The sequence below is a fragment of the Brassica oleracea genome, chromosome C3 (genome assembly GCF_000695525.1).
Source record: "Brassica oleracea var. oleracea cultivar TO1000 chromosome C3, BOL, whole genome shotgun sequence".
NCBI classification, from domain to species: domain Eukaryota; kingdom Viridiplantae; phylum Streptophyta; class Magnoliopsida; order Brassicales; family Brassicaceae; genus Brassica; species Brassica oleracea.
This window is the reverse complement of record NC_027750.1, coordinates 1287153-1308905: the sequence shown is the minus strand read 5'-3', so window position 1 is coordinate 1308905 and position 21753 is coordinate 1287153. Positions and strand designations below refer to the sequence as shown.

Genomic DNA, 21753 nt, shown 5'->3' with positions numbered 1-21753 from the left:
TTATTGGATGATTTTCATTCTACAAAATATAATATTGGTGTATGAGTTTTATATGGAGTGATAACACATTTCGTAGTTTGAAAAAAATAGGACCATATATTGATCAACGTTGTAGAAAGTTGCTATATTTCTAATAAACTATAGTTTACTACATAAATATAATGCATAATCTAACTTCTTTTTTAATGGTATATGTACTATGTAAGCGTATATTTTAAATATTATATATAATATAATGCATAATCTAACCCTTTTTAATCTTGTATGTACTAGGTGGTACCCAAACAAATTTAGTGACTATATATATGGCAATTTTTCAATGCAATTTAATAATATTTGCCCAATATTTCAAATCATTGAATGTATAAATTAATTGCCATATATATTGGGCATTCGAAAAATTATTTCTTGATTCACACTAGAACGCGGAAGATCGACATTGAATGCCATATATATTGGGCAAATATTATTAAATTTATTTACTTTCCATTATATATTCAAAAATTAGCATTCGAAAAATTATTATAGGAAAGTTTTGACTCAGACAAGTATTCGTATGAAAATTAGAACAATTTGTGATACATACAAAAAAAAAATTCATGAATTTCGTCTTTGATTTTGCTTACATTTTTTTTTATCATGATAAGGTCGATTAAAGAATGTGATTAACAATGATGGGTTTCAAAAATTATTTTTGAAAGTAACGATGTTCCAGAAATCGATGTTTTCAGAAAGAGGTATAACATTTCGTTTACTGAATTTGGTAAATATATGTGTTTAGTTTGGTAAGTTGATACTTTGTTATGGCTTTCTATAGAATTGCAAACCACGAGTTCTGAAGACACTTCTAACAGTAGTTGTGGTTTTATCAATTTTTTATTTGTTTCTTTATAAATTTGTTTCTTTCATATTTTATTATTCTGTTGCATATGTTTCATTTTATTTTATATTCATAATTTATATTATGAAAACAATAATGCTCTTGCTTTTTTTTTCATCTTAAATTCATAATAAATTTATATAAGTCTTTACTTACTCTTTTAGATGTATTTCCATAAAATATAATTAAAATACCTCAATAAATTAGTCTATATAGTTTTAAAGTTATAATCTCTTTTAATCCATCACTCCGCGCAAGGCGCGGGTTACCACCTAGTATGTATTATAATGCTGTAGTGTATGTTTATCTGTATGTATGAGATTTGTTTTTTAATAAGGGATAGTGAAAACGTAAATGTCGGTTAAGAACTGTATTAACAAAAATCCGTTTAAGTTTATCCATAATTTTTGACACGTCGTAAACACTAATGAAAAATTTTAGTTATTGGGCTTTACAAACGATGGGCTTATGGGCCTACAATAAGTTTTATATGTAATAGGCCTTAAGTTGGATTAGGGTAAAACACTGTCTCCCTTATATATCGCTTTCTCGCTTCTCTTCGCAATTGCTGTAGTATTGGAATCAAATTAGGGTTTATGTTTTCGAATTAGGGGTTTTTCGTTGGCGCAGCCCTTAAGATCGCCTTCCACAAACGCTCAATGGAAGCGTGTCGAGTCATAGCTGCGCTAAATCGAATTTTTTAAAAGGATTTGTTTAATTAGGGTTCTCCTAGTTAACTAACCCGTCATTTCCGTTCCTGATTTTTTTTATCAGCTCGAGGCTTTTCGTAATTAGAATCTGGAGTCAAGATCCCTATTCGTCGTACTCTTTGGATATTTAAGTGTTACAGCTTTTTACCTGCTAGAGATAAGCGTTTGGGGATTTTCAGATTCTAATTCGATCCTTCAGTATCTCGTGCTGCATCGTCTGGTCGGATACATATTCTCATTGGTTGATTTGATTGATTGTTCTGTTTTTTTTTTTGTCCTGTCGGAATGGTGGAAAATGAGGAAGAAGTAAAATGTGAATCAAGACTTTATTGTTTTTGAGACCATGTACCAAATTTTGCTTATTGATATTCTGATTTCACCATTAAATTACTTGCTCTATTAGTTTTATTGATTGATTGATTGGCCTGCTGATATTTTTCGGGTATTTATTTGTCTTGAGAGGGTGGAAAGTGGAAAATGAGGAAGAAATAAAATGTGAATCAAGACATTAATGTTTTGAGACCATGTACCAAATTTTGCTTATTGATATTCTGATTCCACCATTGAATTACTCTTTATTAGTTTTATTGATGGTCTTGTTTTGCTCTAATATGATTCGGTTATTCTTTTCGTTGGTGTCTGATTTGATGATGTTTATAAATCTTCAGAGGTTTGTGTGAGCAAATCGTATTGATGAATTGATTTTGGTTACTTATTAAACAATCATCATAGAGGCCACTTTAGGCTTTTTTTTAATGACTGTGTAGTTTCGTATCAGTAGATATTAAAGCTAACGTTGATTCTTGTGTTGGCTGTAAAGGTTGAAACTTATGAAGATAAGGATGGAGCTAGGGAAGATGAGATTGCTGCGCTTGGTGGCCGGACTGCGTCAGGGGTTAATGTGTACTGTGCGTTTTATGATCGTTTGAAAGAGGTTTTGCTTTCTATCCCTTTTGCCTTTTTTTTTATTTTTATTTCTCAAAAGTTACCATTGTTTGTTTCTAAAATAGAGTAGCTGAATTTTGAATAGTATCGTTTAATCGAGAATGAGAGATTTAGCAACCTGTTAATTATAATTTCATTGATTATCTTAATCCACTGGTGATAGAGAGTTAAGAACCATGTTCATATATTTCAGCGAAGTAGAGTGCAAACCCTGAATAAGATTCAAATTTCTTGTTTTGATGTTTCATAGAGGTCTTCTTGAATGAATTATTTATATCAAGAATCCTTGTTATTTATTCTATCAGCGATGAAATCATCAGATATGGAACTAATTAAACTTTTTTACAAACTTACAGATACGTGAGTATCATAGAAAGTATCCTCCTGGACCTCTTGTTGATGCCAGCGCGGACTACGAAGCACTTCTGAAGGCGAAACCAGTTATTTCCTTCAGTGGAGAGGTAATTTTTCTGTTTGACTTCTTATTCTTGAAACATTTTAACAGAGCATTATTAGTCCCTTTTTTTTTTGAACATTACTAGCTTCATGGTAGTTTATAGAATTTCTAAAATTGTTTAAATCTTCTTTGTGTACTGTGCAGGAAGGAGCTGGTCGGTACTTGGACTTGCATGATATGTATAACCAGTACATCAACTCTAAATTCGGGGACAGGGTTGAATATTCTGTTTACCTCGATGTCTTTTCTCATCCAGAGAAAGTACCTCGCAGACTGAAGTTTTCAAGGTAAACATTACATTGAAATTTTGTTATATACTTAAAAAGCCTCCATATTTGTTTCTAGTACCTGTATGTTAATGGCTTTCCTTGTTGTCCTTTTAGGCAATACATGAAGTACATGGAGGCTCTGCTAGAGTACTTGGTCAACTTTCTCCAGCGAACTGAGCCGTTGCAAGACCTTGACAGAATGCTTTCCAAGGTTTAAACTCTCCTCCCTCTCTTTATTGTTTTATGCAGTTTGATCTCTTGCAATTAATACGTTGGTTTCTTACAGGTTGAGGTTGATTTTGAAGAGCAATTTGCAGATGGAAAAGTGATAGGCTGGGAGAGCCACGGCCAGGAAAGTAAACTTGTTCCATCTGAGCATACTGTCATAGATCTTGGTTACTACACCACAGCTGATGAATTGACTGGTGTGGGACCTGAAAAGCTGAAGGAGGTAATGACCATGCTTCATGTTTTTTATGATCACTGAAGAATTATTCCTCTAATTATGTGTTTTATGTGATTCAGGCGCTGGGGGCTTTGGGACTTAAAGTTGGTGGTACACTGCAGCAGCGTGCCGAGAGACTTTTCCTCACAAAGGTTCGTACACTTGTCTTGATCTCCTAGAAACGCATTGTTTTTATTTAGTTTTGCGTTGTACTGATTAGTAGCTCTGTCTTGTTATCAAGTTGATGTTATCTTATGCCATTTATTGATTCTGTTTATGTTCAGCATTCGCCTCTGGATAAGAAACATTTTGCCAAACCTCTGCACAAAGGGAGACAAAATGGAGATGCCAAAGCAACGCAGGAGCCAGACAGTGCTAAACAGATTGCACTAACAGAGGCCAAAGTGAAGAAGCTCTGCAACTTACTTGATGAGGTTAGTTCGTGGAAGTACCTCTTTGATACATCTATTGTTTTCTCCCTAAGAGCTGACATTTTAACTTTGTTTGTTGTCTGAAATTTTGAATAGGCAATCGAAAGGACTAAGCAAAACATTGAAAAGAAGCAGGCCATGACGTATGAAGAGATGGAGGAAGAACGCAAGGGGGAGGAAGAACGGGCAGAGATAGAAAGTGATGAAGAGGAGGAAGGTGCCTTTCACAATCCACTGAACCTGCCAATGGGTGTGGACGGGAAGCCTATACCATACTGGCTCTACAAGCTTCATGGCCTTGGCCAGGTATGTAGTCGAGTTTATTAGACCATCAATGTTATAATAATACTTATATGGGACTACTCAAAATTTGTGTGTTGTTATTTTGGTGTAGAAATTTGAATGCGAGATATGTAGAAACAAAATCTACAAGGGGAGAAGGGCTTTTGAGAGACATTTTAAAGAGCCTCAACACCAAGATGGAATGCGTTGCTTGGGGATCCCAAACACAAAGAACTTCAACGAGATCACTTCTATTAAGGTATACATTGTTATTATTATCAAAAGAAGAAGACTTTGATTTAGTTTAAAGCAATAGTTTTGGTAATTTTGATCTTGTGATTTGTTGCAGGAAGCGAAAGAACTGTGGCAGAGGATACAGGAGAGGCAAGGAGTTAACAAATGGAAGCCAGAGGTTGAAGAAGAATATGAAGATGGTGATGGTAACGTTTACAACAAGAAGACTTACTCTGATCTTAAACGTCAAGGTCTCATCTGATTGTTCACATTCAGGAATGTGCTAGAGGCTCTACTTGATTACATTTCATATCTCATCAGACTTACCTTTCTTCTTTATAATATCAGACCATTTGTCAAGTATTGTCTTTACATAAACTCAAACCTTTGATTTGTTATTCGATTGACCATTACAAATCAAGGATATAAAATCGTTACAAAAGAGAATTCTTGAGTTATATAAATTTCAGATGATGATTCTCACAATTTGACATTTTTGATCACTTACATTTACCAAAGTATATAATATTTTTTCGCTAATTGTTTCTCATTTCCAAAGAGATTCATTTGTTTCCATGTTTAGTTTTGTAGAATTTCATTATAGAATTTGTGTAAACCGTGAATACATAGTTAAAAACTGAATAGCAGCAGCATTAACATAAAAACAAAGCAAAAGAAGCAAACAAAACTTGCATTGATTCTTTCATCATCTCCCAGCAATAGAAATAAAACAAAACTTGAAATATAATCTAGAATAAGCATTACAATAAAACAAAGCAGACAAACCTTAGATTTGATTCATCATCTCCCAGCAATTCTCATCAAAGGAGCAATAACACCCTGAATCTCCAACAGAGACTGTTGAATCTTAATCTCCTGATTCACCTCCCTCTTCAGGTTCCTTAGTATCCCTTTAAACTCCTCTTTACCGTTAATATCCTCACCTCTAGTCTCCAAAACCTTCTTCGTCAACGCCATCAACAGTTTCGAATACCTCTCCACGGTACAGTACCTCTGCAAGAAACTGAGCAGCAGTCCCAACTCACCTTCCTCCAAATTCGACACGCACTTGACAATCTTCCTCCTCGCCACCAACTCCTCCATCACCGCCACCACGTCGGCCGGCTTCTTCTCCTCCAAAACAGAGACCAAAGCCTCCTTATGCCTGAACTTCTTCAACAGCTTGTCGTGCCTCGTCAGCTTCACTCCTTTACTCTCCTTGACCAAGTAATCATCTTTAGACGGCTTCTCGCTCTGCCCTCTCTGAAAATACCTGAAGTAACTCGGCCTCAACGCCCTTCTCCTACTCTCATCCACTTCACTCTTCACACTCCAAAAACTCGTCACCACGCTAGCTTTCTTCTTCTCCTCCTCATCTCTCGCCTTATTCTTCTTCTTCCCAGCAAACACCATACCGTTAGAACCTCCAACAACACGAACAGAGCTATCTGGAGACAGCCCCACAGACATTAAAGAAGCTGGGAACCTCATTGAGTAAGTAACCTTCCCCCTCCCGTAATCAAACACCTTCATGTAACCGTCTAACGCAACGCTCACAAGCCTATTCTCCCCTTCCAATCCCATCCTCCCCACGGAGAGACACGTCACCGTCTTGTTATGACTCTCCATGGAACAAACCATCCTCCCTCCTCCGATCAAATCCCACACCTTCACGCTGTTCAAACCAGCCGTCGCGATCATACCACCAGACGGCAAATACACAATATCCTCCACAGGTGCCCCGTGGTTGATCTCAGCTATCCATTTCGAATTCCCCACTCTCGCGTCCCACACCTTGATGGTATGATCGTAAGCCCCCGTAGCGAACATCGAATCGTTCACCGGAGAGCAGTCTCCGCACCGAACGTAATCTTTATGTCCGATTAGATCGGAGATAACCGTGCCCCCGGCGACGTCCCAGTACTTGACGACTCCGTCGTCTCCTCCCGACACCAGGTGGAGCTTATCGTGGACGGGGTACTTGACGAACCTCGCCGCCGCCTTGTGGGAGCGGAGGCTACGGAGAGCCATCCGCTCCTTGACGTCGAAGACCTGGACAGTCCCGGAGAGGTCGGAGGCGGCGAGGAGAGCTCCGTCTGAGCGGAAGGAGACGGAGGAGACGACGTCTTTGAAGGAGAAGCGGCGGGAGGGGGCGAGAGTGTTGGAGGAGAAGAGGGAGACGGTGGTGGAGTGCGCGACGGCGAAGGAGTGGGGGTGGATCGGAGAGAAGGCGACGGCGGAGACGGAGGATACGAGGTTGGGGATTGAGTGGGGTTTGAAGGAGGACCAGTATCGAGAATCGGGGGTTTCGGGTTTGGAGAGGGGTTTGGGAGTTGATTTGGGCTTCACCGGGAAGATCTTCGATGGTTGGTGGTCGTTGAGTCGAACTCGAAGCTCCTCCTCCATTGTTGCAGTTAGAAACTTGAAAATTGAAAGGGAAGAGGAAGAGGAAGATGGTGGCGGTTTAGGGTTTAAGCGATTATAGAAGACGTTACGACTCTCTGGTTAGTTAGGGTTCATATACATTTTTTGGGCCTTGAAATGGGCTTTTTAATAACACAGCCCAACGGCCCGGTGCCAGCGCATTACAGTATCGTTGATTGTTTATCAACCGTCAGATCTAAAAACCGAATGATCCAACGGCGAGAAATAAAAGATGACCAAAAATATGACCGTTGGAAGCGAGCCGTTGGCTCCTCCTTCATAAGAAGGCGCTCTCTCCCATCAGAATCTCTCAGTTCTCACAAACTCTTTTTCAACAAGAGAGATCCGAAGATCAAGAAGAGTAAGAATCTGCAGAAGTTCAATAATGGCGACGAGAACCAACATGCCTGAACAAGTCAGAGGTAGTAGTTTCTTCGCGTCTTTGTGTTTTCGTTGATTTCGATCGATCTGAGTTTTATTTAATCTGTGTTTGTTTGATTTGAAATTGAAATCGAAATTCATCGTATTTTAAATCGAATCTGGGTTTCGTTGGATACAGATCCGATCGGGTTTTGAAAATATCTGAATTGATTTGATTGTGGTTATGAATCGAAGATCAGATTATCATCATATGTGTTTCTTCTTCTCAGGTGTTAACAAGAACGGCGCCGTGAAGAATCGCCGCCCGCTCGGTGACATCGGAAACAGCCTTGTTTCCGTTCCCGTGGCTCAAGGAGGGAAGCCTCAGCCTCCGATCAACCGTCCCATCACCCGAAGCTTCCGCGCTCAGCTGCTAGCCAACGCCCAGAAGCCACAGCCTCTTGCTCCAAGAAACAAGAACCAAGAAGCTCAAAAGGCGGTTCCCAAGAAGAACCTAGTGATCAAGCTTAAGCCACAACAACAGACCAAACACGCTGAAGTGGTTGAGCCACCAAAGAAGGTGGAGAAGAAACCAGCCGCTAAGGTGACCTACTCATCAGTTCTCAGCGCTAGGAGCAAAGCTGCGTGTTCTATAACCACCAAGCCCAAGATTCTCGATATTGACGAGTCTGACAGAGATAACCACCTGGCTGCGGTTGAGTACGTTGATGATATGTACTCGTTTTACAAAGAAGTGGAGAAGGAGAGCCAGCCGAAGATGTATATGCACATTCAGACCGATGTGAATGAGAAGATGAGAGCTATCTTGGTTGATTGGTTGTTAGAAGTTCACATCAAGTTTGAACTTAACTTGGAGACTATGTATCTCACTGTCAATATTATTGATCGGTTCCTCTCTGTGAAAGCTGTCCCCAAAAGAGAGTTGCAGCTGTTGGGAATCAGTGCCTTGCTCATCGCTTCCAAATACGAAGAGATCTGGCCTCCTCAGGTAACATATTAAAGATTGATTTGTGTCCTTTTGTGTGTGTTTGAATGTTAATGATTTGGTGTGATGTGATTGTGTAGGTGAATGATTTGGTGTATGTGACGGACAATGCTTACAACAACAAGCAGATTCTTGTGATGGAGAAGACCATCCTTGGGAACCTCGAATGGTACTTGACTGTTCCGACTCAGTACGTGTTCCTTGTCCGGTTTATCAAAGCTTCGATGTCTGACCCTGAGGTGAGTTGAATATTTGCTGTAAAGTGTTGATTTTTTCATACAGTTCTAGATTGGAAAGAGACTGAGATCGACTTTGATTTTTGTTGTTGTTGTCTATAGATGGAGAATATGGTTCACTTTCTTGCTGAGTTGGGGATGATGCACTATGACACGCTGAAGTTCTGTCCCTCCATGCTTGCTGCTTCAGCCGTCTACACAGCGAGATGCGCACTGAAGAAGTCTCCTGCTTGGACCGAGACGTTGACGTTCCACACAGGATATTCAGAGTCTGAGATTATGTAAGAACAGAGAAGACTTGCAAATATCTGTTTCTGTTCTTGTCTATTAGTTGCAGAGACTTATATGTTTTGTTCTTTGTTGTTGTGTGTTATATAGGGAATGCTCAAAGCTTTTAGCTTTACATCACTCAAGATGTGGAGAGAGCAGGCTACGTGCTGTGTACAAGAAGTACTCTAAAGTGGAGAACGGTGGTGTTGCTTTGGTCTCACCAGCCAAGTCGCTCTTGAGTGCTGCTGCTCCTCTTTCTGCTTAAGTGATGGGGAAAAGGAGTCGTTCATCAGATCTCTCTCTCTCTGATTGAATTTGAAGATTTGCTTTAAAAAAACCTCTTTTGTTGTTATGAGTTCAAGAAGTAATAATGAATTCTTTTATGAGTAAACAAACATGTCTGTATTGGTTTCACCTTTTCTATGACTAATAGATAAGCTTTCTGTTGTTTGATTGTGTTTGCTTGTTGCATCTTGCTGTGTAGCCTCTATTGTCGGTTAACTCATACCATCACAATCTCATGCTCGCACGTCTGACAAAGTAGGAGAAGGCGAGAGAGGTAAACATAGAGTAAACTCTTGACCAAAAGTTGTCAATACCTACATAGTCAAAATAAGTAGGATTGATACCTTCTCCCTTTTTGATTGATTGATAACTTTTAGCTAAAGCATATAATAAGTTATCTATCATGTTACTGAGAGCTTTGATTAACACATTGGTACAATCTTCTTCTCCCATGCTGTATCCAAATTACCTGTTGGTGCTTGTTAAACACTGAAAGGACCTCGTTTTGTATCAGACAACAGCTCTTCAGGGTTTCAAACGTCAGAGACATCTTCTTTTCCAAGTAAATGGAAGAAAGAAAAATGGAATATCCAAGTAGGAAAGAACACTAGGTACAGCAAGACAGTTTGGCCGAGTGGTCTAAGGCGCCAGATTTAGGCTCTGGTCCGCAAGGGCGTGGGTTCAAATCCCACAGCTGTCAATTAATTTTTGTTTTTTATTTTGTATAATATAAAAACATTGTCCACCAGCTGAAGAAAATAAGAGAAATGTTGGTCATGAAACCAGACTAGTCTTATTACATTCATAATAGAAACACAATTAACATATATATGATAACCATACTCTTAGAAACTCAAACCTGAACCTCTTAGTTTCTCCTCAATGATCATGTCGATTCTCCTCTCCATCTCCGGAGTGAGATGATTTTTCCAGTCACCGACTTCGAACTTGTGATCCACGCCGTTAACGGTTTTACCCGACTTGTTGGCCTCCAAGTCGCTAAGACTACGCAGGGAGCATAGCTCCAAGATCTTTTCCACAGCTCCGCTCTCTTCCTCTTCCTCAGTGAAAGGACAACCTAAGAACTCCGCAAGTCTCTTTAGCTGAACACAAGGCTCTTCTTTCATTTCCTCGTACTTCATAAACAGAACACGACTCGGATCTTCCAAGCTGCCTCTCCAGTAGCTAAGGACTTGGTCCCAAAAGGGACCGTAGAAGGTGACTCCTCTGCACAAAGACTCGAACAACGACTCGAGAATGCTTCTAGTCGCTTCAACTCTCTGATTCTTGCAGATGAAATACCACATAGATATCAACGCGTCCTTTGCGTTTCTGCACATGAACACAATCTTGCAAGGAGAGCCCCTGAGACCCTCTTTCAAGGTGTGCAAAGGCATGTGAGTCGCAAACACCCTCGGGGACGATGATGATGATGATGATGATGAGTACTTGGTTAGGTCCGGTGTTGAGCTTTTGAGATACAGATTGTTCTCCAAGAATGGTACTATGGCATGAGGATTATCTGACAGCAATGGATGATCATCATGATGTTTAGATCTCTCCAAGAGTGCGACCGTGAGTGCCTTGAGCCAAGTTGTGCCGGACTTTGGGGTGGAAGCGAGGATTATATCAGTCTCTTGTGGCTGAAAATTGTTATGGAAATTGATGACTCCTTGGAGAGTGTTGTAGTAATACCAGCTTCCTTGGTACTTGCAGAGCCTCCTTCCTTGAGAATCTTTATCTTTAGGAAGTGAAGTGATCAGTTTCTTCGTCTCTTCACTTACCTTGTCTTCTCTCAAGTGCTCAGGAACTTCATTGTGATCCATTGTTTCAGAAATGTGTGTTTGCTTCAAAATGCAAACACAGCTATTTAACTATTCCTTGTGGGATGGTATAGGAATCCAGTTAACTGATCAAGCAATTAGAGGATTGCTAATTATTTAATATCTGTAATGAATGAATTCAATTATTACCTTGTGTTGACTTTGAATGGTTGGTGTAGTGTGAAAAAGACAGTTCACCTAATTTTATTTTTAAGTTGCATTTGACAGGAAATCTCTTCAGTATTTTTTTTGTAATTTTTTGAAAAAAAAAATAGATATGGTGCAGACAGTTCTCACCCACTACACATTTGATGTTTTTATTCATTTTCCATTTTTCGACTAATAAATGATTTTATTACAAATACTTAATTCTAAAATTTATTTTTTTTATATAAATATTACATTTTCATCTATTTTACCCATAACTCCAACAATATAAAGAAACTCTCATTGTGTACTTATTTCTTTCTATTTTCATGTGGTAGTTTTATTCAAATTATATTTAGAAAATGTCTGCATATCAATGTAAATATATGTGTTTTAATTATAATATGTTTATGTAAACACATAATATAATAAAATAGCTATAACTTAATATTATATGTTATGATTTTTTATATAATTTTATTATTTAAATATATAATTTGTATTGACTATTTTTATTATTCAAAACTATAATAAATTGTGTTGTTTGGTTTATAATGTTTCCCATATGATTTGATTTAATCTGCTTTTGCTTTTGTTCCAATTGATCTCCATAATAATGATCTGTAACGTTACGACTGCTTTTACTATTTGAGTCTAAAGTATATAGAAAAGATTATTGATTGGGATGTAACATTAAATTTTGATGTAGATGTAGTTGTTGTAGTTGTATATTTTTCTTACGACACAAAAATATTATTTTAGTAAATTAGGAGTTTTACCATTATTATTTTTATTGTAGATTTAGAAATTGACTTCAATCATGGTTGATGATTCTAAAGGTCGTAGATAAAAGTTTAAGCTAAATAACGTATATAGAACCCAACCAATCAACCCAAAAATAAAAGTTTAAGCTAAATTTATATATATATATAAAAATACGTTGGTCTCACTCCTAAGCTATCCACGTGGAAAGTCACCTCTCTAACAGGCCGACACGTATCTACTTTAACTTGTGGTCTGCGTTTCATTTATACAGCCGTATCTGTATTTGTTTTTGTATGATGGGCTGGAAAAGTGTTGGGCTACGTTTTATTTAATATCGGCCCGTAATCTGATAAAAAAAAAACCTAAAATTTTGGCGTTGTCGTCTTCTACTTCATTGTACAGAGACTTTTCATCTTCGTCGAATGCATCCGTTTCTTTCTTCTCCGTGTTTACTCCCCCTTAATTCAATCACCACAATATAGCCTTGAATGCGTGCTTTGATTAGGAATCGGTGAATATGAGAGTATAAATAGGTGAGCATTCTTTCTCTTACGATCATCTTATCGGCGGCGGAGAAGGCTATGTCTGTCTGCGAGCTCAAAGAGCATCAGACCGACGCTACAGAGACGGTTAACAACCTCTGTAATAAACTTAGACAGAGACGCCTCCAGCTCCTTAATACAGATGGTTTGTGCTTCTCTTCTTCTTCTTCTTCCCAATCTATATGTAGTGGTTTGGGATTGTATATGTAGTGGTTTGGAATTGTTTGTTCTTAGACCTGTTTTGATTTCTGTAAAAATGAATTTTGATAGTGGCCAAGTACTCGGTGGCGCAGATTGGTACCTTCTAACTCCAACTCTTATCTGGAAAGTCTCAAAACCGAGCCTGGTGAGACAGATTCATCTCAGCGTTTGGTTTCTGAGCGCGGGAGCTAGCCAGAACAATTGGTTTCGCAAGATAAAAGAACTCGACAAAAAGGTGAGACACAAGTTGTGAGATACAAATTATGTTTTGTTGACATGTGATCAAGCCAGTGATTGATGAATCCTTGACACATATCACTAACATTATCTATAGGCTAAAAGCTCAACGAAGAAGAAGAATAAAAGCTTGGAATAGAATGAGAAACTTTCATATGTTTATGTTAGAGCTCGAGTAACTTAGCATCTCACATATTTGCACAACTCTTTTTTTTATCTTAATCAGTTGATTAATTTCTAATTCACTACTAATTTTCAGATTATAAGAAAGAAGGGAGAAGATTAGTGCACGGATGAAGCTGCTACAGGAACTGGTCCCAAACAGTGATAAGGTTTGTCTCTCAGATAATGACTTCTGATCAATATGCTAATTAATCTTTATGTCTTCGTTTGTGCTTAACGACATAATATTTTCTGAATAGACACCCTAAAAGTAAGAATATTGGTTTGATGATATAGTTTCTTTTTGTTAATTAATCAAAAAAAAATTGGATTTCTTAATTGCTTTTTATGAAGAAAAGTGGTTTATGGTGTGCCAAAGAGGCCTTAAAGATCTTAACTATATTGTTTCTGTGTTAGTGTGTTGGGAGAAGTATCCTCACAGGAAAACTTCAGGCTTGAAATCAGAATGATGCCTTCACCAAGAAGGTAGTAATAAAAGTTTTGGAAATGACTTAAGAGACGATTTGAGTAGGGAAAGATTAATCCTTTCGTACATGCTCTGTTTTTTTTTCGTAAAAAGAGAGTCCTTTTGTCTTTTTTTCTTAATCCCTTCATTCGGGTATTTTCCTAATACGTTGGGCTTTTTTGGTCTATGAGTCATTAAATGAGTTCATCTTAATATGTTATCAAATTGTTCCAGAAGAGAACGTCTTTCCCATCCAGTGACCAAATATTTGATGTTTCAAGAAAGTGACACTAGAGTATTCTCCTATGAATTTTTGTTTTTTGCACTTCTTTTCCCTCATGACAACGTTGAAAAATAAAGATAAATATATGGAATATGATTAGATTATGCATATACCAAAATCGAAACCGGTTGCATTTTATACACCAAAACCAAAACCGGTTGCATTTTATACTTTTTTGGTGTGCGCTTTCATCCACTCCATGTGGAGTACTATTCAAAAGTAATTGTCAGTATGATCATTTGCTCATTTGTGTAATAAATTTCACAATAAAAACAAATATTAAACAAGGAAAAAGCATCATCATCCATATATATGTTAGATCATTTTTATTAATTTCATTATTTATTGATATTGATACATATAAGTTTGAAATAAATATATATATATTTTTTTAAGCAATTTAAGTGATCATAAAAGATATGAAAAAGATTATTTGTTATTATATACCATAAACAAAAAAAAACATTATTTATTAAAGCTAATAGGATTACTAAATTTGGGAGTAATATTATATTTATATATTCATATTTTTAAGGGTAATTATTTATAATTTGGTAAATAAATATTATTTAATTTCATCTCCGCTATTTTATAAACCTTCACAAAAGGATGCAATGGTATTTGAAAAATCTCATTCTCTTTTGATCGATTTCGATTGTTTATGTATTTTATAGCGTTATAATACTACAAACATTATAAAATCTGACAACTCTGAATTAAATCAGAAACAATATTAAGAATTCGGTCATATTAACTGTATAAACAAATGTTAAAAATAATATAAATTATTTAAAAAAAATAATGCTTATTAAACGTATATTATAACTGTCGAAACTATTTTTAAAGTCAAATCTCGCCCGACCCTTGTAACGTATGTAACAATGTGACAATCTTATTAAAGTTAATAGTAGAACACAACAACAGAGGATACAATATACTCTTAGAAACTCAAGCCTGAACCTCTCAGCTTCTCCTCAATGATCGTGTCGATCTTGCTCTCCATTTCCGGAGTGAGATGATTTTTCCAGTCACCGACTTCTCCTTTCCGGAAAAAGAACTTGTGATCCACTCCGTTAACGGTTTTTCCCGACTTGTTGGCCTCCAAGTCGCTAAGACTACGCAGGGAGCAGAGCTCCAAGATCTTTTCCACAACTCCCCTATCTTCTTCTTGCTCAGTGAAAGGAAAACCTAAAAATTCCGCAAGTCTCTTGAGCTGAACACAAGGCTCTTCTTTCATTTCCTCGTACTTCATGAACAGAACATGATTGGGATCTTCCAAGCTGCCTCTCCAGTAGCTGAGGACATTGTCCCAAATGGGGCCGTAGAAGGTGACTCCTCTGCATAAGGACTCGAACATCGGCTCGAGAACGCTACTATTTACTTCAATTTTCTCATACTTGCACCTGAAACAGTCTCGGTTCAAAACATTACGGGTCTTTGTGCTATTCTATTTTATTTTATTTTTATTAGGTATGTCGCACGAGAATTCATTTTATAAAAATAAATATACATTTTTAAAATTTCAGACTCTAAATTAATTAAAAAAAGTTAGCATGAAGGGTGGGACCATGTGCATGCACTCTCAACCCACCCTTAGAGCCGGCACTGACCTGAAATGCATCCTAGATATCAACGCGTCCTTTGCGTTCCTGCACATGAACACAATCTTGCAAGGAGAACCTTTAAGACCTTCTTTCAAGGTGTACAAAGGCATGTGAGTTGAAAACAGCCTCGTAGAGGATGATGGTGAGAACTTGGTTAGATCCGGTGCTGAGCTCTCCAGTAATGGTACTAAGGCGTGAGGATTATTGGATAACAATGGATGGTTCATAGGATGATCATCATGATGTTTAGATCTCTCCAAGAGTGCCACGGTGAGTGCCTTGAGCCAAGTTGTGCCGGACTTTGGGGTGGAAGCGAGGATTATATCAGTGTCTTGTGGCTGAAAATGCTTCTGGAAACTGATGACTGCTTGGAAAGTGTTGTAGTAATACCAGCATCCTTGGTACTTGCAGAGGTTCCCTTGAGAATCTTTGTCTGTTGGAAGTGAAGAGATCAGTTTCTTTGTCTCGTCACTTACCTTGTCTTCTCTCAAGTTCACAGGAAGTTCATTGTGATCCATGTTTCTTTTGCTACTCCCTTTGCTTCAAAATGCAACACACAACTATTTTAACTCCTCAGGGGATGGTGGAATCCAGTTAATAATAATATATTGTTTTGAAAGTATGAGATCATTATTATTTTTCTTATTATTATAAGCTAATATTGCTTTTGGTTCTTCTAGTGCGCAACAGCTAATCAGACAATAATGTAATGTGTTTTATAGTAGGTCCCTTTATAGTATAATAAAGATTATTATTGTAAGCTATATGTTTTGGACTCACGTCACATGCAAGGATTGCAAATTATTTAAGAATATGTATTGCTCTAATAAGAACTTTGGCGTGTTGGCTATAAGACACGCACGCAGCTTTGCTCCGAGCACTGAGAAGAGATGAGTATGTCACGTTTTGGTTCTTAGGTGAAGACACAAAATTGAATAAAATTAGAACAAAAATAGATAAATAAGAATAATTCGTTTGTTGTCAAAAACACTCAATGTAAGGAGTAGCAGCAGATCATGATATGGTGTATATGAAAAATATGAATCGTAGCAAACAAAAATTGAGTCTACACTCGTCTCTCCTCTCTGTTAAAAAAAAAAAAACCAAAATTCTCAGACCATTCATTGCAGCAGTACGAGGGCTCCTCTGAGTAGCAGTAGTATCTACCATGGAATATCCATTGCCTTCTACATGACCATTCTGCTTAGCTTAGCTTCAACCACCACTCTCAGTTTTATCATTGTTCCCATTCTTGAGCGCCTTTGCCACACGGCCCACACTTAATGGGGCTTGAACTCGTGTACAGCTGCTTGAAAAGCATAGCACATTCCACTGGGCCACAACAACTTCTCTTTCATTTCACGTAAACATATTGAAAATATAGGTACTCATCATTAACACTAAAGTAAATATTCAAAATTAATCTCCGATTTCTTCCTAAATCGCTAGGCCGGACCGACCTCTCGACTCACGCCGCCTAGCTCAATCTCGAACATGAAGTAACATATAAATACGAAAAGAGGCAACCTAACTTGTTTAGAGCGTTTAGGCGTTAAGACTTTAGTTTTGATATATATTTTTATATCACTTTAGCATTAAAGTTGTTATTGGAACAATACAAATTCTGGTTTGTGTGAATGAATAATGTTGGTCATCAGACCAAAGTTACAATGTGAAAGATCTTATTTACGATAATAATAGAAACACAACAACAACAAAGGATAGCAATACTCTTAGAAACTCAAACCTGAACCTTTGAGTTTCTCCTCAATGATCATGTCGATTCTCCTCTCCATCTCCGGAGTGAGATGATTTTTCCAGTCACAGACTTCTCCTTTTCGGAAATAGAACTTGTAATCCACGCCGTTGACGTTTTTTCCGGACTTGTTGATCTCCAAGTCGCTAAGGCTACGCAGGGAGCAGAGCTCTAAGACCTTGTCCACAGATCCGCTCTCTAATTCTTCCTCGGTGAAAGGACAACCTAAGAACTCCGCAAGTCTCTTGAGCTGAGCATAAGGCTCTTCTTTCATTTCCTCGTACTTCATGAACAGGACACGACTCGGATCTTCCAAGCTGCCTCTCCAGTAGCTGAGGACTTGGTCCCAAAAGGGACCGTAGAAGGTGACTCCACTGCACAACGACTCGAACAACGACTCGAGAATGCTTCTACTCGCTTCAACTCTCTGATACTTGCAAACGAAATACCACATAGATATCAACGCGTCCTTTGCGTTCCTGCACATGAACACAATCTTGCAAGGAGAACCATTGAGGCCCTCTTTCAAGGTGTGCAAAGGCATGTGAGTCGCAAACAGCCTCGGGGATGATGAGTACTTGGTTAGGTCCGGTGTTGAGCTTTTGAGATACAGATTGTTCTCCAAGAATGGTACTAAGGCATGAGGATTATCTGACAGCAATGGATGATCATCATGATGTTTAGATCTCTCCAAGAGTGCGACCGTGAGTGCCTTGAGCCAAGTTGTGCCGGACTTTGGGGAAGAAGCTAGGATTACATCGGTGTCCTGTGGTTGAAAATTGTTATGGAAATTGATGACTCCTTGGAGAGTGTTGTAGTAATACCAACATCCTTGGTACTTGCACAGATTCCCTTGAAAATCTTTGTCTGTAGGAAGTGAAGAGATCAGTTTCTTTGTTTCTTCACTTACCTTGTCTGTTTTAGAAATGTGTGTTTGCTTCGAAATGCAAACACAGCTATTGTTGATTTTCTGTTACGATAAATTGACGAATAAGCAAATTAAATATGTTTTGGATTATTGTCATGTGCAACAACTAATCAAGCAATTAGAAAATTGCAAATTATTTAATTCCTCATGGGCAGGGCCGGCTGATGACCTGGGGCCAGCAGTGCACCCACCCAGGGCCCATTGCTAGAAGGGGTCCATAATTTTTTTTTTATTGTAGTAGTGCAATTCTATTTTTTGTAAACTATACATATAATATAATGTTTTACAAAAACAAAATTAATAAATACAAAATTTATAAATCTAACTTTATGGAAACAAAATCTTATTTATGTTAATTTGATTAAACTTTTAGGCATGAGTGTATTACATCAAGACGTCTTCAGTGACAATACAATTTTAATACTCTCAAAATCGTTGATTCTTAAGGATTCTTACATTGTTGATTGGTTTATGTAAGTGATCTTTAATATTTTTTTTTACTATTCTGTTTTTTGTTTAGAGATCACTGATTTTTTTTTGGTAGAACAAAATATTTTTTTCGTTTCTAAAACGTCCGAGGATTTTTTTTTTTGTTTTCTTGTTTCAGGTATCCATTTCACTTTCACTTTCAGCTTCATCAATTCATTTTTTGGTTCTTAAATCCAGGCGTACTTCTCTTTTTACTTAAATTTTAGAAATTAACTTGACTTTGAAGTATAGCGGACTAAAGATATTATATTTTGAAGGTTTTTGTAGGAACAAATGATTTCATTCTCAAGAAAAAAGAAGCTATAAAAAGAGCAAGACTGTTTTACTTTTCTGGTTGTGCTTACATTTTCAAACGAAAACGATTTTATTTTACCCTGTAACTACAATTTTAAAATTTTAATTTCATCGGTTAAGGGTCACTTTTTTTAATTTTGCCCCAGGGTCCGTAAAAGGTTTGAGCCGGCCCTCTGCTCATGGGAAGATGGAATGCGAATTAATTTTTTGTTTTGAAGTATAGAGGTTATTTTTGTAAGCTTTATATTTTGGATTCTTATTTGTTGTAACGTCTAACGACAACTACTAACAACTAATCATTCAATTAAAATATGCAAATTATTTAATCCATCATGGGAAGTAGGAATCCGATTAATATCTACTCTATTAAAATAGTCACAAAAAAATCTACAAGATCTTGGAATAGTTCATTAACAAATTAAATTATACATATAATATATATATATATATATATCTAAATTAGCTGTCTCACAACTAATCAGGCAATTAAAAAGTTTGCAAATTAGAACAAAAATAGATAAAATAAGAATAATTCGTTTGTTGTCAAAACACTCAATGTAAGTAGTAGCATCAGATCATGACAGTATATGAAAAATATGAAACGTAGTAATATTTTTGTATTTAATTTATGTTAAATTGTGATCACGTAATAGATAAAAATATGATAGAAGATATCTTCTCATTTTATAAATGATAAATGAATATATTAATGTATAACAATATTTCAAAACTAATTATAAAACTAGTGAAAATATTTACATATAATTTTTGAAGATCTTGTTGAAATTTTTTTGAACAGATTTTTTCGAAATTTTTCATATATATATATATATTCTATTAAAATAGAAATCACGACCTTATTTCATGTGTGATTTTTAAGTTGGATCACGTCTTTAAAATATCAAAAAATATTATGATTAAAGTAGTTCAAAAATTCTATATATTATTAGTCTTATTAAAATATCTTTAATAAAATTTCTCAAGGATGGTCACGTTTTGGTTCTTAGGTGAAGACACAAAATTGAATAAAATTAGAACAAACATAGATAAATAAGAATAATTCGTTTGTTGTTAAAACACTCAATGTAAGGAGTAGCAGCAGATCATTGATATGATGTATATGAAAAATATGAAACGTAGCAGCAAAAATTGAGTCTGTAGGCTCTTCTCTTCCCTCTGTCAAAACCAAAATCCTCAGACCATTGCAGCAGCTCGAGGGCTCTGAGTAGCAGTATCTACCATTGAATTTGGATCAGCTTGAAGTGAGACTCAATCGCCTCCTTCTTAGCTTCCTTAGCTTCCTCACTCTCCTCAGTAAGAAGGAGAGCAGCAGCAAGCTTATCAGGATGATGCTTCAGAGCAGCGTCGCGGTAGCTTTTCCTGATCTGATCCTCTGTCGCAAGATACCTTAAACTGGCCAAACCAAGCAACGCGTAGTGATCATGCTGTTCCTTGACTTCCTTCCCAGACTTATTCTTCTTCTTCTTCCCCTTATTGCTGCTGCTGCTGTTCTTGTACGTTTCATAAGAAGGAATATCTTCCACATCGTTGTTTGCTACTTTCTTAGGAGAATCAGAGGTATCTTCTTTATCCTCTACGACTTTCTTTGTACAGCCACGAAGCTTGAGAGCAGCGGAATGAAAGGAATGACCAGCAGGTTCACGGTTTAGTGCCTTCACAGGAAGAGAATTGGAAGAAACATACAACGGCTTCCCCTCCACAAGCTCATCTGAATAAGTAAGTAGCTTAATAACAACAGAGTTACTTGTCAAACTCTGCATGATGATACACTTTGTAGGATCCTCCAAAAATCAACCAGAATCCAAAAAGTGAGCACCAACGTTTATTCCTGTTACAAATATTAAAAAAAAAAACAGTCGCAAACTTCTCAGCCAGCAATACAAACATAAACTTGTAGAGCACACAAAAAGCTAAAGAGATTCAAGATAATAGACAGACACCAAAGTAACTCATACATCAATAAAGATAGAAACTTTTTTTTTTTAAATTCAGACATGCTCTCAACTGAACTCTCTTGTAACAGATAGAGAGATATAAAACAGAACCAAGCAATCAAAACACACAGAGTCACCAATTGAAGAGAAACAGTTCCCAAACCCTAGTTACAGTCATCATCTTCTACATAAATAATAAACACATGAAAAAAAAAACTCTTTAAGCAAGTAAAGCTCTTTAAGCAAGTATACAGTGTAAGATATGTTTAAGCGAAACTAAGAAACCCTAGATTCCTGTAAAACAGAGCAGCTAAGTGTTAAAACAGAACCAAGCAATCAAAAACACAAATTTGAAGAGAAACAGTTCCTAAACCTTAGTTAAAGCTCCTAATCTTCTACATAAAACAATAAACACATGAAAAAGCCCAGCAAGTGACTAAGAAACCCTAATCGATCCATCTGATTTAAGACATGACTCGAAAAGAAGGAAAAGGAAACAGCTTTTTTCTTACCAAAAGCTTGAGCTAGCCGTCGCAGTTTATCCTCCCAAGTTATCGCTGGCGAGGACCAGAGAAAGTTCAATTTTTTTTTTCAGGAGGAAACGGCGGCGGAAGCTCAATGTAGAGAGGGAAAGAGGAGAAGCTACAGAGAGAAAGTTTGCTTAAAAAAGTGGCAAGTCGTCTCCTAAACCTTGTTGGGTTACATTTTTCTCGTTATTTATATGTTAATAATACTCACAACACTGAGGGTTTGGACCTAAAACCCTTATTTGTTTTTAAACCCGATATTGTTATGGGCTTTGGCCCATTAAAATAAGAACTACATATAGAGGTGGCTCATGAGATATTAATCAGATTTCTCAAACCC

General features: G+C 37.0%; 7 protein-coding genes and 1 non-coding gene across 9 annotated transcripts; 3 read left to right on the top strand and 5 right to left on the bottom strand.

Moving 5' to 3' along the window:
- Positions 1 to 2233: 2233 nt before the first annotated feature.
- Positions 2234 to 5100, top strand: LOC106329617 (splicing factor 3A subunit 3-like; the record flags this gene model as incomplete). Its single annotated transcript, XM_013768306.1, has 11 exons — positions 2234 to 2260; positions 2411 to 2524; positions 2892 to 2996; positions 3137 to 3279; positions 3376 to 3472; positions 3548 to 3712; positions 3787 to 3858; positions 3991 to 4140; positions 4234 to 4443; positions 4532 to 4678; positions 4769 to 5100. Coding segments are annotated over 11 exons (1377 nt in total), but the record flags the coding sequence as incomplete, so codon positions are not given.
- A 188-nt stretch (positions 5101 to 5288) lies between these two features.
- On the bottom strand, positions 5289 to 7132 carry LOC106336432 (protein SLOW WALKER 1). The gene has a single exon (XM_013775268.1). The coding sequence runs from the start codon at positions 7057 to 7059 to the stop codon at positions 5455 to 5457; it is 1605 nt and encodes a 534-aa protein (XP_013630722.1). The 5' UTR covers positions 7060 to 7132; the 3' UTR covers positions 5289 to 5454.
- Positions 7133 to 8033: 901 nt separating this feature from the next.
- On the top strand, positions 8034 to 9402 carry LOC106331806 (cyclin-B1-2-like; the record flags this gene model as incomplete). Its single annotated transcript, XM_013770220.1, is given in 4 exon segments — positions 8034 to 8446; positions 8524 to 8682; positions 8782 to 8960; positions 9058 to 9402. Coding segments are annotated over 4 exon segments (908 nt in total), but the record flags the coding sequence as incomplete, so codon positions are not given.
- Positions 9403 to 9854: 452 nt separating this feature from the next.
- On the top strand, positions 9855 to 9934 carry TRNAL-UAG. Its single transcript has one exon. It is a non-coding gene; the product is annotated as a tRNA-Leu (tRNA).
- Positions 9935 to 9991: 57 nt separating this feature from the next.
- LOC106328699 (cytosolic sulfotransferase 1-like) lies at positions 9992 to 11130 on the bottom strand. The gene has a single exon (XM_013767188.1). The coding sequence runs from the start codon at positions 11058 to 11060 to the stop codon at positions 10080 to 10082; it is 981 nt and encodes a 326-aa protein (XP_013622642.1). The 5' UTR covers positions 11061 to 11130; the 3' UTR covers positions 9992 to 10079.
- A 3606-nt stretch (positions 11131 to 14736) lies between these two features.
- LOC106328700 (cytosolic sulfotransferase 1-like) lies at positions 14737 to 16076 on the bottom strand. Of its 2 annotated transcripts, none has more exons than XM_013767190.1 (2): positions 15467 to 16076; positions 14737 to 15295 (listed from the first exon to the last, which is right to left on the bottom strand). In XM_013767190.1, exons 1-2 carry the CDS (start codon positions 15980 to 15982, stop codon positions 14801 to 14803), a joined length of 1011 nt encoding a protein of 336 aa, XP_013622644.1. In that variant the 5' UTR covers positions 15983 to 16076; the 3' UTR covers positions 14737 to 14800. The 2 variants fall into 2 exon arrangements, with proteins under 2 accessions (XP_013622644.1, XP_013622643.1); XM_013767189.1 differs by having other exon boundaries at positions 14737 to 15263; positions 15471 to 16076.
- A 1021-nt stretch (positions 16077 to 17097) lies between these two features.
- On the bottom strand, positions 17098 to 18350 carry LOC106329616 (cytosolic sulfotransferase 1-like). The gene is made up of 2 exons (XM_013768305.1): positions 18318 to 18350; positions 17098 to 18190 (listed from the first exon to the last, which is right to left on the bottom strand). Exons 1-2 carry the CDS (start codon positions 18348 to 18350, stop codon positions 17198 to 17200), a joined length of 1026 nt encoding a protein of 341 aa, XP_013623759.1. The 3' UTR covers positions 17098 to 17197.
- A 1816-nt stretch (positions 18351 to 20166) lies between these two features.
- On the bottom strand, positions 20167 to 21569 carry LOC106329615 (dnaJ homolog subfamily C member 2-like). Its single transcript, XM_013768304.1, has 2 exons — positions 21399 to 21569; positions 20167 to 20780 (listed from the first exon to the last, which is right to left on the bottom strand). Exon 2 carries the CDS (start codon positions 20710 to 20712, stop codon positions 20167 to 20169), a length of 546 nt encoding a protein of 181 aa, XP_013623758.1. The 5' UTR covers positions 20713 to 20780; positions 21399 to 21569.
- Positions 21570 to 21753: the final 184 nt, after the last annotated feature.